The sequence below is a fragment of the Pipra filicauda genome, unplaced genomic scaffold (assembly GCF_003945595.2).
Source record: "Pipra filicauda isolate LSUMZ 115617 unplaced genomic scaffold, ASM394559v2 scaffold178_size1475342_pilon, whole genome shotgun sequence".
NCBI lineage: Eukaryota > Metazoa > Chordata > Aves > Passeriformes > Pipridae > Pipra > Pipra filicauda.
The window spans coordinates 769021-787459 of record NW_024104285.1 but is presented as its reverse complement, the minus strand read 5'-3'; the positions used below and the strand labels follow the sequence as shown (position 1 = coordinate 787459).

General features: G+C 36.4%; 1 protein-coding gene across 2 annotated transcripts in view; it reads right to left on the bottom strand.

The window, feature by feature from the left end:
- The window catches only part of LOC113994803 (protocadherin-11 X-linked-like), a 459611-nt gene that overhangs the window by 404273 nt on the left and 36899 nt on the right, over nucleotides 1-18439 (bottom strand). For both annotated transcript variants that reach the window (XM_027734230.2, XM_027734228.2), the window contains exon 2: nucleotides 8770-9353. In XM_027734230.2, coding sequence (XP_027590031.1) covers nucleotides 8770-9309 — 540 coding nt within the window. In that variant the 5' untranslated portion in view covers nucleotides 9310-9353. The remainder of the gene's footprint in view (nucleotides 1-8769; nucleotides 9354-18439) is intronic.

The window sequence follows — 18439 nt, the reverse complement described above, 5'->3', positions numbered from 1 at the left end:
CTAAACCTCCCCTGACTCAATTCCAACCTTTCCCTTGGGTCCTGTCACTGGTCACCACAGAGCAGAGATCAGTGCCTGTCCCTCCACTGCCCCTTGTGAGGAAGTTGCACACTTTGGAAACAGAGACAAGGAGAGACTGAAAAGACAAAAGTACAGCTAAGATTATCTGTGAATGTATATAACAAAAGGATAAAGAAGTCTTAATAAAATGCATTTCAAAATCTGAATTATAAAAAACCAAAAATATTCAGAAGCAAATATTAAAACACACACTAAGAACATTTTTCTCCTGAATGACAATTTTTGGGGAGTGAGAGACAACTACTGGACTACTTCAGAATTTAAATGAAAAAAAAAAAACATTCAATTAGTGTAAAATCTGACACAGAACTAAGTAATCTAGAAACTTCAAGGAAATTGTTCAAGTTCTGATACTGGACAATAATAGCAAGTATCTTGGATATTCATTTTGGATGAATACTTCATTTAGGTAAAACAACAAAAGGTGTGCAAGGCTGATGGAAAGCAGGAAAATTCTATCAATCCTTCAGGGTCTGTTTGTAAGACTGACTTCCAAATTATGGTATTCACAATATTTGTTGGCTTTCCAAAGAAAGGTCTATTCACAAAAAAATTATATGTAAGTGACAGAATACTATTTTTTATATTAGATGGGAAGCAGGTTGAGGAAAAAAACAGAAACTACTCTTTTGTTTATACCTTTTGAACTGCTGCAGCTTTTTTTGAAAAATCCCTAATGGAAATGAGGATGAAAATTATATGGCTGGGTTAAAATAAAGAGGAAAATACAGTCTCCAAGTAAAAAAGTCATATAATATCCCATTCTGAAAAGCACAGAGGAATATCCTGACTCAAAAGAAAAAGAGAAGAGAAAAAGAGAAACAGAAAATGTCAATTTGCTTGAAAAAGCAGAGAATAAACTACAATTATTCGACTTTGGAACATCAGCAATAACCAAAGCAAGAATACACATCACATTAATAGAGCCAGCAATTACAGCACAATAAGAGAAAAATGTATTTCAATACTGACAGCTGATGACTCAGAATTCATTCCTTTTCCCAATGTTTCTTTTTGTTTCTTCAGAATTGTCTAAAATGCTCTTTGCTATGTGTCCCAGCTTCAAAAGCTCTATGGGACTTAAGTGTTCAGACCAATTATGTTTCTGGGTTAGAGAGTATAAATTACTTTGCAATAAACCTTTCTTTCAGGAATAAAAATAACCGTACTAATGCAGTCAAGTGCCACAATCCATAGTTGACACTCAATTTAAATATATTCTTTGATAGCTAAAAGAATAAAATTTTAGATTTACCTATTTCTCTTCCTTGTACTTCTTCTTAAAAGGAAGAAAAATATTATATACAATGTATTTGGGGGGGGACTAGCTAAGAATATTTAAATCTTTATCACTAAAATCCAATAGTACAAAGCCAAAAGCAAAATTAAAATCGAGAACACATTATTAGCATAAAAGTTACTTTAGCTGATTTTGAACATGACATTTCATATTTTTCTAGAAATTTGCCTCAGAGGTGCATTACATTGCCTTTGTAAACACAAAAATTCACCATTCACATGAGGCTACTCCAGTGTAGCTGCTTAGGAATACAACACACCTTTTGTAACTTGGCTTGACGTTGCAGATTTGCAGTTCCAATATCATGCATAGATGCAAAACAAAGTATAATTTCATTTAGATGAGGGGTATTTTAGTGCTATTATTGTGGCTTTCTGTTCAGAGCATTATAGATTGTGTAATTGGCCATTTCTTTCCTTATAAATGAAACAATTGTTTTCTCAATGTATTTTGGGAAAATGCTCATTTCTCTGTGTAGTCTATACTTGGTTTCCAGAGCACTGTGCAAACAAACCCTTAGTCTTTTGTGCTCAGAAAGCATCACCACATCTGTGGTAACTGGCAATCTGATCTGTCCGGACGTCAGCAAAAGATAATGTTCATCTAAGATAGATGAAGTTCTCCATTTGACAGATTTGTGCCTTCCAGCTTGAGTCTATCATCCCTTCCCCTCAGAAACATGCTAAGTTATATAGTATTGTTTCATGACAGCTAGTGTGAAAATCAGAGCCTCGAATGCAGCAAGATACACCAACTTGTCCCTCACTCTAACTCACTGAACTCGCCGTGCCTGGAAGCAAGACTTTCTCCTCCAGTCCTCATTCAATCCCCAAAGGGATGTCAGGATAACGGAACCTGACAGTTTTACAGCAATAATGCCATAAACCACCCTAAAGGAGCCTTGTATCAACCAACAAGAGGCAATTACCTTGACTCTTGACTCGCTACCACCAGTCAGAGCAGAGTTTTATCTCCTCAGAGACACTCAGAGCTGTAAGAATGCAAATCAGCTGTTTTTCCCTTTTAAAGCTCAGACCCACTGACTTTTTCAAAATACGTTCACAGATGACCACTTGTCTGTCCAGATTTCTCTAGACAAATTACTACTACAATATTTTTATTCCATTACAAGACTTTCTCATAAGAATCATATATTTCATACAGTAAGTAAAATGGGTTAATGAGGGGGGAGGATTTGTAAGAAGGTGCATGTTTAACTACAGCATAAAATAAATGTAAAAAATTCAGCCACATTTACTAGACAGGGTTGCTAATAAAAAAGAAATTAGAAAGTGCAAGAATACTTTGCTATTAGTGGGCTACAATAAATTTACAAAGAATTTTTGATAGCAGGAGAAAAATTAACTGGAACTGCTTAATCATATTTGTGTCTAGCTGCAATATTCAGTAAGACCTGACAATATTAATAAATATCTGTTTACATGCAGGAAAAAAGCTCTATCTTGGCAGTTTTTTCACAGAATGCAGATGTTGATAACAACCACCTCAGGCTTTCTATGACCTACTTAAAGGGCCAATATACCACTTCACTGTCCTCTCATGCTGCTGAAGCCTACCCAGAAGAATTATCCACATTAATTTAATCCACATTAATTCCAGTGTGACTAGCTGTGAGATACTCCCTCATTCAAACATAGTTGGAGAGTAAAAGTGAGGGTTGATGCTTCAGCTCCCACTGAAAGGAATGAAAGGATAAAAAAGGACAGAAATGAGAGGTTCATGCAGCTCATGTTTGGGACAGTGAAGTTGATCTGGTGAACACCGTGTTACAAAAATCTAAGTCTGTGTCACTGTGTACTGAGTTTGCAGGGAACTTAACCATTCTATCTCCCTTTTTCTCTATGTACTGATCTTCTAGGTAATCCTGGTGCAACATTTAAACACAAGGAGACCACAGAAAAGTCCTGTTTGCCCTCCTCCACTGTTACAGTTTTGACTTTCAAATCCGTGTCACTGCTGACAGTATAATTATAGACCCAGACTTCATTAATTGGGATTTCTGATTCTCATTTAACTACAAATCTATTCTGTAAATTTAACTACCTCTCTAGATTTCTTTTTACATAAAACACATCTTCTATTCTTGATCTTGATAGTGATATGAGCTACTTGATCTGGAACTACTATGAGACTCAGAAATAACCTAGTTGCAAAAGCTGGCTTGAAATATGATGATTTGTGATCTCCACCTTTCGTGGGCCATGGAATTGATAAACTGTATCAGAAAGAAGAGGAAACTTCTACTGAAAGACATCACAAAGATGATTTACAGCAGGAAGATTTAACTCTCCTCATCAGAGGCAAGACTGACGTACTGCTAGACTGAGTGAGAATCTATTTTGTCAGATTACAGAGGTATGAACTGACAACTACAAAAAGATTATTATATTATTCTAGAAGGAATGCACCAGCTGCTTCTGACAGGTAAATACAGCAGAACTACTGTGATAGGTCAAAGAAACAGAACTAAACCAGTAACACCAATCTAATTTCCTCCCTAAACTGTTACAGATTAAAGCAACAACCTATCAGCACACAGGATTAGCTCACAGAAGAAAATGCTCTGTTCCTGTTGCAACTATGCAACTTCTAATGTATACGACATTCTACTTGACAAGAAATACTAAGTAATCAATATTAAAATATTATTTAAAACATGCACTTATATGAATCCTTTTGGAAGGACATGTGACTCTCCATTGCAGTACTCCAAGCTGCAATTTGACTCTGAACCAGCTCCCCTTTTTAACATCCAATAGAACAAAGAAATGCTTCACACTAAAATCTTCGTACTCAAAGCAGAAGCCTGTGACGCCTTTCCATTCTAAGTATATTAATCAGGTTATACTAAATATTAGTTTGCCTTGAACTCAAATATAAGTGTACTGAAGTAGTGTAATCAACAACAGCATGTAGGTATTTATAACACTGTAGTGGCATTGCCAGGGACAACGTACAGGTTACATCAGTCTGGGAATGATGGGAATGCCCTGAAGAGGTGAACGAAGCCCTGTAGGCTTAGTTGCCTAATGGGCTAAACCAGAACACTAGTATATTTAGATTAATCCTGAATCAGGAATCACTGTTTATTAAAGTTTCAGTTTAAAATTTGCTCTTGCATCCTTCTATTTTAAGATACTACTTCTGTTTATGAATGCCCAACTCTTTTTCCCTATCATTTCCCATTTATGCTTTAAGTAGTTACCTCAACTGAGACAAAAATCAGTGGGTTTCCACCTGGCCATTTTTTTCTCTGAACTACTTCACTGTCTTAGCTGCCCTTTCTACCAACTCCTGCCATCACTGTTGTGCCATCTTGCTGCCCAATCCAGCTGTTTCTCATTTTAAATGCCTTTTCTTTTATTGTTAAATATGATCTAAGTTCTCCCTCCTACCCTTGTTCACAGTAAACACTGTTTACCATGTGAAACCTTCATGTCATCCTCTCCATGGTCACCTTTGGGCACCTCAGCAGAGAAACACAATCTTTTATAATTCTTTGCACAACAACTCCTTTGGATAACAGCAAGTTGCCTTGCATGACTGTGTCCTCTTTTCTACTAACAGCAAAACTGTTGTCTTTTTAGAGTTCATCCATTTCAGACACCTGGGAAGTTTTGAAGCTTCATATCACAAATCAGTTACATATAAAGAAGTTATTCTCCATTGAGGTATGTTTTGATAAAATGCAGGTAGACAAAAAATACTCAAGTGCTAATTTGTGTAGTAATCAAAGCACTCTCTTGTTTTAAATAAGTCAAATTCTGCATTACAGAGCTTCCACATAGCACTGAACCCAGAGGATATATATATATATATATATAATTTTGTTTTCTACTCTTTCAAAAAAATTTTTAGAAAGAGGGAAGATATTAAAATAACATGAAAGTCTTTCATACAGTTAAAAGACTTTATCATTTTTTTATGTACTTTGCAAAAGAAACTGAATATAACAATTACATGTAACCTTTTCCCCACACTTTGAAAGGGCCAGTAAGGTAAGTGTAACAAAGTGAGGAAATGTTGTAACACATGATGGTTACCTTCCCAAGGAGCTACAGAGTTACTGAAAATATGTTAAAAACCTATAAACGATTCATCTGAGTTTGTAGAGAGAGGTTTATTCTTTTTTTAGACATTGTAATGGGAAAAATCTATCTTCTGGCAAAATAGATCTGGGCTTCACACAGGCAACAAGCAAATTTTAACTGAATTTCTTTCAAAATTGAAGTATAAATGGAAAACCTTCTCTGCACAACTTATCAATTTTCTATTACTTTCTCTCCAAAATACAGAGCAACACATTTCACTCCGATGCTGCGCACACAATTAAGCATCAGCTTTTCTGCTTCTATGAAGGGATTTTCCTATCTTATCATCTCCTGCTCCTCTACCATCCTCCAAGTAAGCTGCCCTGCCCATCAGTTTCATATTGTGTGCTTCCCAAAATTCCCCACGACTGTCATGTCAGCCCTGCCAGACTCGTCCTGCTCAGAAGGCACAACAGTCTCTGTTCTGCAGCTTCCCCATGTTTCTCTATGCTGGTTATAGAAGGAAGGAAAAGGTCAACACATCTCCGAAGCCAGAAGACATCAGTATCTTCAGAGTGTACATCAAAAACCAGAGGAGGATAATGCACATAAAGAGTATTTGGGGAGGAAAGGTAAGCAGAAGCAACGCCACCCTCGTGTGCCTGTCACTCTCCCTCTTTGTATTTCAGTATTACCCAGGAAAGAATTCTCAGGTACCACAACTCTTCCTTCCTTTTTCATCTCCTTAATCTTCCCCAGGGAGGGATGGATCCATGTATATCACAGAATCACAGAACAGTTTGGGTGGATAGGACCTTAAGGGTCATCTTGTTACAATCCCCTGCCATGTGCAGGAACACCTTCCACTGTCCCAGGTTAAAAGGTCCTCTCCAACTCTCTTGCATCCTCTCCAGGTACTGGAAGGCCTCAAAAAGGTCACCCTAGAGCCTTCTTTCTCCAGGCTGAACAATCCCAATTCTCTCAGTCTTTCCTCATAGGAGAGGTGTTTCATTGCTCTAATCATCTTCATGGCCTTCCTCTGCAATATATGTTGGATTTCCTGCCTGTTCACCAGAATCTTTCATTTCTTCTACTTTTTTATTCCTCTTATGTTCACTTTTGATATTAACATTTAAAAACTACCAATAGAAACTAGACATACTATTCCAAAGGGTGTCTGGCTGCCCTAAACACCTTCATGGCTTTACAGATATTTCCCAAGGTACGTGGAATTGCTGACTTATTTGAAGGCAGTGGATCCATAACTCAAAAAGTACCTGAACAACAGGCATGCAAGAGAAAAATGCATTTAATTTCTTTAGAAGATCTGACTACAAGGCTGTAATTTTACAAATTATTTCAGTTGTGGCATGTGCAGCACAAGATTTCAGAACATTCAGTCCATACCAGTGTGTGTTTAACCTCATCACCTTTCTTTCCATTATGTGGTAAAAGCAGTTTTTCAGAGACACTTGAATCAACATACAACAGGTTCTTTTTTTTTTTTCCCCTAATTAAAAATTAAGTAATTTGTTATTTGAAAGTTATTTGCACATTTATTGGTAAAAGCCCTCTCTGGCAGAGCATCTTATCTCACACTGCATCTCTAGACAAGGCCTTATGAGCTACACTACCTTTGGTAGAGCTGTAGTTTGTATTTTAGACGAGCTCCCACTTGTGTGACACAAATGTGCTACCACTCTGCTGATCTCTTACATTTTCTTTCTGAATACACAGTCCGAAAATAAACTCAAAAACAAGTCTGCTATTGTGGTGATCTGAACTGTTGCTCACTCAGTCCCAGGGACTCCTGATTTTGCCATTTTCTATAGTTTTCCTTTTCCTACAATAACAGCACTTTTCTCTCAGATAACTAACATTTCTCTGTTTAGACCAGGTATTATTTTGCCACATTTTGTCTGTAACCCTGGATTTTTTGTTATTTTCCAGTCCTACTGTTATTTATTTAATATGCTGTTATTCATTCCACAGAATCTCATCTAATATGCCAAATAAAGAAGACTGCATCCTAGTGGATGCTTCTGCTTGGCTATCTAAAAAAAACCCAAACAAAATCATGCACATAAATATACCTGCTCTCCATATAACCTAGGAAAGGTTTTAAAAAGCTTACTAAACAGACCTTGAACATTATAGCAAGTTCTTAAAAGCCTTGGCTACACTGAGAGCAGACAGGCATATGTGGGATTTCTTTTTTTTTTTTTTTTACCTTTTGGATGGCTTACTAGAAATGCCCAGTGGGATGCAGTTTTCTGAAAGAGATTTTTGTCTTTGTCCAGCTTAGGTCCCACACTAACACAACTACTTCATGTTCCAAGCAATTTAAAAGAGCAAAAATAAAAGAAAAAATAGTTTTATTAAATTGTTAGTAAGTACTGGTATATGTGAATCTCAGCTATCAAGTCAGTCAAGAAATATATTGGCCTATATAGTCTGTATTTTTCTAGTCATTAATGAGTGTCAGATTGGTTGCTGAGCAGCCAAACCACAAAATAAATTCTTCTTCCAAATCAAGGGAAATGAAGGCATTTTCAGCTTCCCCCAATAGTTTTAGGACAAGTGTCTTTCTTGTTCTAAACTCTCTATTTTAGCGAACTCAAATGAAAGTTATCCTGTATTTAGCAATCACACACTCTTGTTTATATAAACACCACATGCTTTTATGTTATTCTTTTGTTCCTTAATTGCAGTTCTCCTGTTCTTGGGTAGAAAGAGTAAAAGAAAGAAGAATAAGAAATATTTGCACTGGCACTGCTATCCTTGCATTTGTGCATATCTTGGACTTTCTCCTGCCCAGACACTACAAAGCTGCTTTGACAAATGGACTCTCTCATTGTGGAACAGCTCATCAATATACAGATGAGCATCACATCAACTTCTGGGCGAAGTTCTACTGCTCAAATCTAACAGTTGTGCAAGAGACATCAACAAAAAAAAATGTTTACAAAAAGATGGGAGACATAAACCTAATGCAAAATACTATTGCACTTGGCACTGTCACCCACCTTTCATGGTCTAAGACAACTGACAGCCAAAGAGTACAAACACTTTGAATTTTGGTAGAGAGCTCACGGAGACATGGATGTTTCATCACAGTGTTACACAGATATGCACATGCACAAACAGCTCTCCACAAAGTGAAGGTACAGTGCAGTAAATGCACTCAGGGGTACAGATTCACACTTCAAGACATACCTGCACTGCACCACAGCTCTGGCACACACCTTCGGAATTCTAATGGTGTGGTAAGGACTGGCAACATTTGTGGGAAGACAGTAACACAGACAGTTACACAGAAGAATGGAAGAGACCCACCTTGAGCAGCTCATAATGCTGAATCCCATTGACACCGATGTCCGGATCGATGGCAGACGGGACAGAATAGCGAGAATTAATTGCTGTGTTTTCAGGGATAGAGATGTTAATCACCGTCGAGGGAAAAAGGGGGGCGTTGTCATTTATATCCTCTATTAGGAATCTGATCTTGACCAGTCTGAAAACTTCATCAGGTAAAACAGCCACCTCCACCTCATAGAAGCAGCGGTTCTCGCTGAAGATGCCGGCACAGAGCTTCTCCCGGTCGATGCGGTTTGCAGCCGTGAAAATCTCCCCAGTGTTCTCCTCTACCCTGACCAGCGGCACATCCCCAGTCTTGTACACGAGCTTGAACTGCAGTGGTGAGGAAAGGGGCACGTCTGGGTCCAGTGTTAGGTTAAGATCCTTGAGCAAATTGCCAATGAGGACATTTTCAGGCAGTTCTTCCCGCACGGTGTAATTCTTCTCCTGTGCGCCAGATTGGAATACAATACAGGCTAATAAGACTGCCAAGAGGTAGGTTCCAGACAGCAAGTCCATCTCCAGAATGACTAATGAGTATTCGTTTAGAACACCAGGAGTAGCTGGAAAAAGGAAAAGAAAAACTCTTAAAAACTTAGGGAATATTGGGTTCTTAAAGTAACAGAGACATGAAATGAGTACCTATCCTGTGGCAAACCACCTGAACTGTTTTAACACCCAATAAATAAAGCGGCATTTGACTCAATCCTTCCTAAAAATGCATAACATTTCTTGCACAAGTTTTTACTTGAAAATATTACTTAAACACTGAGGAAAGGATCTTAGAACTGGATCAGACCAAATGAAGAAATAAGTACAGAAATCCCTGTTTCCAGCATGAGATATTTCTTTACTCCTTGGGAAGACTTCTTCCTTTGATTCCTCTACCACATTGTCCTCTATTTTTTTTTTGTTTGCAAAGAAAAAAGTAGGCAAGAAGTTTTCAAGAACCATCTGCTGAGAAACAGATCTTTTTATACCTCTTGCTTAAAAGATGGGAAACCAAAAACACTTGTCTTAATTCTCCCCCAAGTTTTACACTGACAAAATTATGTAATGTTTGTTAACAACCACAAAGAAATCTGGCTATTTTTAATTGAGGAAATTAAACTGGCAAGAAAAATGTTATCTAGGTGGATGTCTGGTGAACTTCAGCCAACAATGGGTGGAAATCTGTCTGGTGAACTGTAAGAAATTTCATATAATTTTAAATCTCTGTTAATATATAAGCAAAGTACTTTAGAATACCAATACCTTTAAAGTGAGATAAAGATTTGTTCTACATAGAAGAAAATTCTGTACTTTTCAACCTAGGTTCTGAATAACAATGTATTCCCTCATAAGACTGTTAACAACCTCAAGAAAGGTGGAAGTAGAATGGGAGGATAGAGGTAAATACAGATATCTGTGTATTTACATAAAACCTTCAGCCAAGAACTTTGAAGAGAAAAATCCCACTATTGAACTCCATGTAGAGAATATGCTACTTTGCTTAATCTTTACATAATTCTGCCGTTCCAGAATTTAGGATCTTCTAGAATAACATTTCTGTAAGGTACGACAGTTCCATGTAAAGCGATTTTTCTAGTTAAAGTAATCTTAGCTCCTACCACCTTAGCATATGTTTCAAATATACCTGTACTAACATATCTACATTCTTTTCATTGTGTAGGTAAAAATGTAATTTTTTTTTCCTGTCTGTTCTCATTTTATTCTCCCTGTCATAGCACAGATTGATTTACTCCTGCAGATCAAGTTGCAGCAGTTGAAAAAATTACTGAAGCCAGTAATTGCCTTCACCTGTTAGTTACTGCCTTTCAGCAGTGCCACTTTCAAGGTAATTTAAACCAAAACATTTGATTTTGCAGTGAAACAGATTAGGAACAATTAATATTGCTATTCCATTTAAACACTGTGAACTGCTTTGGATTGGGAGCAAGCAACAGATAAAGAACATTCCAACTAGATCTGCAAGGTGCATCTTTCCACGTCAGCATGATTTAACTGCAAAGCATTTTCTGGCTTTTAGGGTTGTACAAAAGGAGCAACCTGACGTAAAAATCCAATGCTGCAAAGTCTTCACTTATGAAAAAAGGCATTGCTCACTGAGTAATTCAATTAACCTGGAGGAGATTGCTGACAGAGGTGAGAACGGGGTGTGCAGTTTGCGTGGCGCAGTCACGGCGTTACCTGCAGCCATTTACATCAGTAATTCACTGGTGTATTTGCAGCACTTCAGGAATTCAGTGTGCAACAATTCACAATCCAGCACTAACCAGGCCTCCAGGAGGGAACTAACAGTGTAGCATAAACAGCCAGTTTATAAATCCATTATGATATTAAATTCTGAATATGCAAATAAGGAAGTCATCAGCAGACCCTGATTAGCATTACTGGCAACACTATGGCAGCAGCGTGAGCTTAATGAAATAACTGTGGTGATGTTGTACAAGGGTATTAGTTTGACTATTATGATTTTATTTATTAACTGTCTTATTCTTCTTTAAATACATGTCCAGCAATTGTCACCCCATCAAAGTAATTGCCCACATACTTCAACCTGCAGAGAGCTCTTATTTCAGGAAAGTACATCTTTGTATTCACTATTATTAAAATAAATATATTTACATTGTTTCCTATGAAAAAAAAACACAAATAAAAGTGTGTGGGTCACAATGAAGAGTTGGTATTTAAATGTTGCCCTGAAAACAAAATTTCAGAATGGTTGCACTTTCTGTGCATACTGGAAAGCCTTATTTTACCACTTCTCCTTCTCTATCACAAGATAAACTGAAAAATAACAAAACAGAAGTAAAAAATCCCTTTACATCCTGATGTTTACAGAGTAATATTTGAAAAGTACAGTTAATTTCTTAAGGGAGGAAATTAACAAAACAACAATAACAACCATAAGTATAAACCAAATTCCAGGCCCTATCCCAAATTCTTCTGTGACAATATTGATGTACATATTGCTTATAAATCACAACAATACAAAAATATTTTATAGTCAGGTATATAAATCTTCCAAATAATCTTACATTATAAAAGAAACATTTTTATTATTAAAAAGGCTATGAATGTTACACCACTCTGCTCTCCCTAGTTTTGAAGATATGGGGAGTTTTAACCACACTCAAAATCTTGTGTTTTATCTGTCAAGTTTTACAAAGCAATATGAGGATGAGTACATAGATGAAACAGTCTAAAGAGTTCATCAAAAACTTTCCTGAATCAATTCTGAAAGTTGTGATAGTACCAGTAGATAATTTATATTAAAAATAACTGATAAGGATTCCCATAACCCCAGTTTTAACTGCAGTGGATTTTCCAGGGATTATAAAATAACAACAGCAGGACTCAAAGAGAAAAAACAGAAAAACCATAGGGTGGAACTTGCATTACGTTTCTATGCATACTTTTATTTACTTTTTTAATTAAACAAAGTTTGAATCACTCTATTGAAATTACTTTTGTGCCATAATGAAGAAAATACCTTAAAGCATGAAAATGGCAGAACACCACTCTTATAAACCATGTCAGATAAATGCTAACATGACTTTTTATAGAGTCTTTTACTGTCATCGATTTTCCTGAATGACTAAAGGGTATAGACATCTAATAGGCAGTGTCAGGACTTGTAACAGGAAAAACCAACCAGCAATGACTTACAATTCTTGTAAGAATACCATAAAATACACTAATTTTTAATGGTCTTTACCTCTTTCTAAACAATTCTAGGAACAGTTTTTAACCTTTAAAAAGTGTTCTAGAGATGCAGGCCTTTAAGGAGAGGGGGAAAAAAAACCAACATGACTTAAGTTTTCTGCTTAGATATAGAGTAGAATATCTTATGTCGTGGGGAAAGAGTTGTTCTTACAGAAACCTATTTATATAGTCATAGCTGTATGTTGCCTGTCATTCGTGCCATAGCACTGACAGCAACACTATGGCAACAGCAATGCAAAGGAAAAGAGCACGAGGTACTTTCTAGCAACCAAGCATCATCCTGAAAGACATTTATAAAATCAGAGTATTTCAGACTGGAGCACAGAGGAAACAAAAAGTGCAGAAGGCTAAATAGAATAGTCCAACTCTAAAGGACCTTTCATAAGTTCCAGCACTCACTCACACTTTTAAGGCGGTAAAAAAAAAATTAAGAACAAATAAAATTGTTTAACAGAAGGTAACATTAGGCTTGCCAAGCCATTTTCCCAGCTTTCAAAAGCAAGCATTGATGTCTGTGCTGCTGACTTCCCAACCAGCAAGGCAAATGGCCCAGATGGACAAGATGGAGGGTAGGAGGGGGAGAAAAAATTTGAAACTTGCTCTCCTTCATCTGATTATCTGTGCACTTAAATATACCTGGGGTTTTTTTGTCCAATATACCAAACCTTAATGGTGTCATTTAAATATTACCACTGCTCATTATTACCTTCATTTAGCAGCTGTCAAATCACACCTTGAGAAGCAGAGAGAATATAAAAGCTGTAACCACCTAATGGAGTAGGTTGTGAAGGTAGAATCTAAATCTGTTCCTTACACACAAGGCTCCAGCTGGTCCCATCTGAGTCCTTTGCCTTATTACAGGACTTGTTATTTCTTCCTTAAGAGGATCACAGAAAAGTAGTAAAAGGGGTAAAGAGCTCAGGTGTCCACTTCACATTAAGAAGTAACACTATTTTTTAATACCTGGGCTCAGATTTGATTTAGAGTAGGAACAAATAATCTGTGGTAATATTTTGTAATTACTATATCAAGTTTAAAGAAAAAAGTATAGTACTTAATGAATTAGGAATATTATATTGAAGTCCAAAACTACATCAATACCCAATTATTGAAATCATAGTAGAGAAGAAATCCTGAAAATATCACTCCCATTCTTATCTTCATATTCCTGAACCTATTTTAATTACTTGAACAAATTTAGCTAGGAGACCACACTTTTTCAATATAATATTCTTTTCATTTGCTGCTAATCCACCATGGGCTCCTTAAACAGGAGTATTTAAATCACTGTATTAAAATGCTGTTTCTCAGAGCAAAAGATCTTCATGACATGGGGTCTATCTGTCAGTCAATGCCATGATTATCATGTTATTTAACCAAGAGTGAGCTCTTTGCAACCGTTCCACTTCACAAAAGCTCCCTCTAAAGTGCCAACTGACAGCTCTATGCACAAACTTTGAATTCTTGAACCACGCTGGTGTGGATTTCAACTCTATCCTGTAGATCTCACCTGCTGTATTGTTAGGTAGGAACTTTCTGATACTGCAAATTTTTAGTGTTTGGTATTTTAGCTGTTGGGTTGTTTCTTTGCTTGCCATAAACCACCACCATGGCTGCACACAGGCAGGTTTCATTAAGGACCTGGCTGGTTTTGATGGTGTTTATTTTTAAAAAGATAGAGAATTTACAGACATTTCTTACTGGTTTTGGTGACAATAAGAAGCACTACAAAGCCATTGCCTGACAGAAATCCCTCTCATTTTTTTAAGGCCAGACACAAATTATAACAAACAATCTGAACTCATTTTCACACTTTATAGTATTTCAAACATAAATTATTTTGCAGCCATAAATATTTATCCACAGAATCCACTCCCTACACAGGATATTTCATTATCGTATTCAAAGAAAAGACCTACCTCAAAGAGAAACAGACAATTTGTTATATTATCAAGGCTTTCAAATTCATTCCCTCATATGATTTTACTCTAAATCCACTAAGGGACTGATTCATTCTTTGATCTATTTTTTATTAGCATGATGGTACTGACTTCAATGAGGTTTCTTTAATTTGATTTTTTTTTCAGTGATGAACAAAATGAAACTGGAAATTCTTAGCACCAGGAGAAAACATCACCCCACGTCCATTTAATTCAACAAAAGAATTAAGTAAGTGTAGGCCACAACTTGCTTACAGTTGCATTCTTTCCTGATCCAGGGGTTTTCCTGCTTTAAAAATAGGGTATTTAAGGTTTTTTATGACTTTTCCATCATAGGGGGTAAAAAATGCTCTTCACTTGAGGAAATAACACGTTAATGACCCAAAGGCAGGTTCTTGCAGGCACATGAAGAAGCAGCAAAAGTGTGGAAAACAAGCAACTGATAACTTCTTACTGAAAGAGAATTCTGTCTTCCTGATATTAATCTGCAACTGATAGGAAGAGTGTTTATTAAGATTTGCATGAAGATCCTGGAACCACTGAACAGAACTATAAACACACAATAGGCAGTGAGCATGCTGAATGAACAAATTAAACTCAATCACATTGCTGTATGGCATAAGAAGTAATTTATTTTAACTGTTGAAAACTAATCCCTTTAAAGCTGAAGTCTCTTTTTTACTGAAATAATAACTACAGTCCACCTTTGGGAAAACACATCTAGAAGCCACTCAGCAAATATTTTAGAAATATCCTGTAACTTATTTCAGAGATCTCTGAGATATGCAGTGTCAAATTTATTTACATACCAGTGACAGTAAGAAATCATCTTGCTTTTAGCAGTGAAACATTTTTGCACCAGAGCTGCATAAAAGCTAAAGGTTGAAAACAAAAATCGTGGAAAAAAAAAGAAAAGGGGAAGATGTCTCTGATAAGCATGGTTATTTCCATTTCCCTAGAAAGAAATACTAGGATACTTGAATAAACAGGGAGAAAAAAAAGGAATAAAAACTGCAAAAACATCAAACCAAACTCAGTACACAAACTCCCTATAAATCTGCAGACTGTTACAACTCAAAATTAACACAACATTGCTCTACAAATTCAAATATATATTCACTAAAATTCAGTGGCTGACTTCAAAAAACATTACAAAAAATCAAGTTATTCATGGTATGATTCATAGTGTCAGTTTCTTTGCTTTTTATTTGTGTGTTTGTACTACATGAATATATTTTACAAATCAAGTGAAAATTACTCTAGTTTTGGTGCTTGAAAATCTGTTCATGCCTCAAATCTGAAAATTAAATCTCTGCTAAAACAAACAAAAGAAAAGTCATCCATGAACCACTGGCAAGAGAACACGGTATCACAATAAAAACTATGTGAAACCACATATGTGATTGTTGGATACACTCCAACATAAGACACATTTTTATTTATTTAAAAATGGAAGTAAATCTGATTTTAGTCATTTGTATCAAACTCTTTTAAATGGCAATTGTCAAGATCACCTGTTTCACACATAATGCATTTTGTTTTACTGCCTCACTGCCAGTTAATAACTTTCATTACTGACTAGTAAAAAACCCACATTTTACAGTGTCTATTAAACAACACAAGTATTTATGAATCAGACCAGGAATACTTCTCACAGCTGAATGTTATAGTCTTTATTACCTGCTTACATCAGATACAATTCTGCCTGGAGCCCAGTAATACACATGCTATATATTCTAGAGTAGCCGAAATCAGCTGCCTTCTTCCAACACCTCTTCAGTTCCAAACACAGAGATGAGGTAGCTACAGCAACTTACACTTCTCCTTTAAAGATCCACTTGTGAGAGCACTGTTCCCAAAACTTATAGAAAGAAACCCAAAACCTATACATACTGCCATTTTTTTTAAAGTCAGGAATTAAATGAAAAAAAAAAAAAATCTATTTATATTCTGTAATTCCTGTTAAACTCAGGCTATCCAGAATTTTGCACTATTTGCATCCAGTTTCTGAAGGAAAAATATATTTCTCCTGGGTGTCAGAATACACACATATTAGTCATTAAATGATACTGGAACCTTAAGTGTCATATATTTTTTTTTAAACTTCCTGAAGTTTCATATTTCCATCAGTTTCTCCTTGTCTTATCATACCCAAAGAAATAGTATGTTTTTCATCCAGTAGTAGCATAGCTACCTGTTTTCATATGGGATTTTTTATTCTGCTTAAATGTAAATTAAATGCAAACTAGAAGGTTCTAATCAAGAGTTCAAAACATCAAATATATCATAAAAGATAATCCCTATATCTTAGGATGTATCTCACCAATTAATAGCCACGTCACTATGTTTGTCCAAAGTTGTCACCAGTAACATATGGAGACCCTACATAGGAAGACATCTTTATAAATCATAAATTCATCTCTGGAATCTCTAAGAGTACCATGAACTTGAGAACTAATTGCAGGTCTTGGAAGGAATTTTCTCATAATTTATGTATGGGCCCAGAGCAGGGAAGCAATCAACACATTTTTGAGCTAACTGGCCCTATCTAAATACACTGTATGAATAAAACAGGGCAGTATGCAATATAACACTCCTAAGAGAAGAGGATTTCAGAGGAAGGCTTCTCCAAGGGCAGAACAGAACCACTTGAAGATAAGTTATATTAGAATACAAACCAAAACCAGATGATAAAGAAATTCTTCCTCCCAGCCAGCCCTGCCCTGACTCCAGCCCACCTGAAGGCTTGTCACTCCTCCACTGACCCTCAGGCAGTTTCTAGGGAAACTCTTGCTTTTTTGTTACCTGACCATAAAGGCAAATTCAACATCTTTAGCCATGGAAAGCCTTGTGACAGGAATTGCTTCCTGCCAGGGGGAGCGCCTCAGCTGGCAGCCCTTGGCCACCTCTGCCTGATGGGATCCAACCACCACCCGGTGAAAGAGAAACTTCTGACAACACAGCACCATTACCTAACAGTTTTAAGAGCTTTGCCTTATTGATACATAAGAAAATTACTTCTCTGGTTCAATAGTTTATGTAGACAAAAAATGTAAAGTTTTTTTTCTCTGCAATGTTAAAAAACCCTCAACAAAAAAAAAAAAAAAAAAAAAAGGACACAGGAATCATTTGACTGTTCTGGTAAAAGACTTCCTTGTGCACAGCAACTCCCAACCTGACAGATCCCCAAACTGCTGCAGAGATTGTAAACACATGAATTGCTTCTCAGAGCAAATTCTGTGCCAGGAGCACTACACTAAAGTGATTCTGAAAAAGGGATTGAAAACTAAATTATCCCATGGAAATGATGGAGCATAGCTGTTTAGACCTCAGAGAAAGCAGATACCAAAAGACAGTTAAACTACTTGTACAAAAAATACTCAGTAAAAAGAGTCACAGAATTGGATAAAACAGACTTATAAGATCTTTAAAATGTGTTACAGCAGTTTGATGTGCAGGGCCTGTATAGTAAGTATGGTTTAAGAACTGGAGTATCTGGTCGACAATTAAATTGATTCAAAGCCCACTGAAAACAGTGGCATCTTCTGCAAGGCTTAAAAAGTTTGCTGGAACAACAGCTCTGGAAATGGAATTCCTCAACTTGACCTTAAAGTGGAAGAGCCTACACATCTCAAAAACAGAACTTTATTAAATATTTGCATAGACTGTTACGTGTCAGTAATTAATACTTAATTTTAGATTTTATTACAAATGTCAGGCCAGATCAAAACAAGTTATGCTCTTGAAGCCTGTCATGGTAAAGCTGTTGCTCACTGGAAGCTCAGAAAATCTGATTTTTAAAGTTTTGCCTAGAAGCATCAAGTTTGGGATATTTGGGGTATTATTTCCCACCCATTCTCTTTCTTCTGACATCATGCAACAGGATGAACAGCTTCAAAAGATTCGGGAAGGGGGGAGAATTTATATCTAATAATAAGAGCTCTGCATATCAGAGTCCTGTAGGTTATCATGTTCATAGA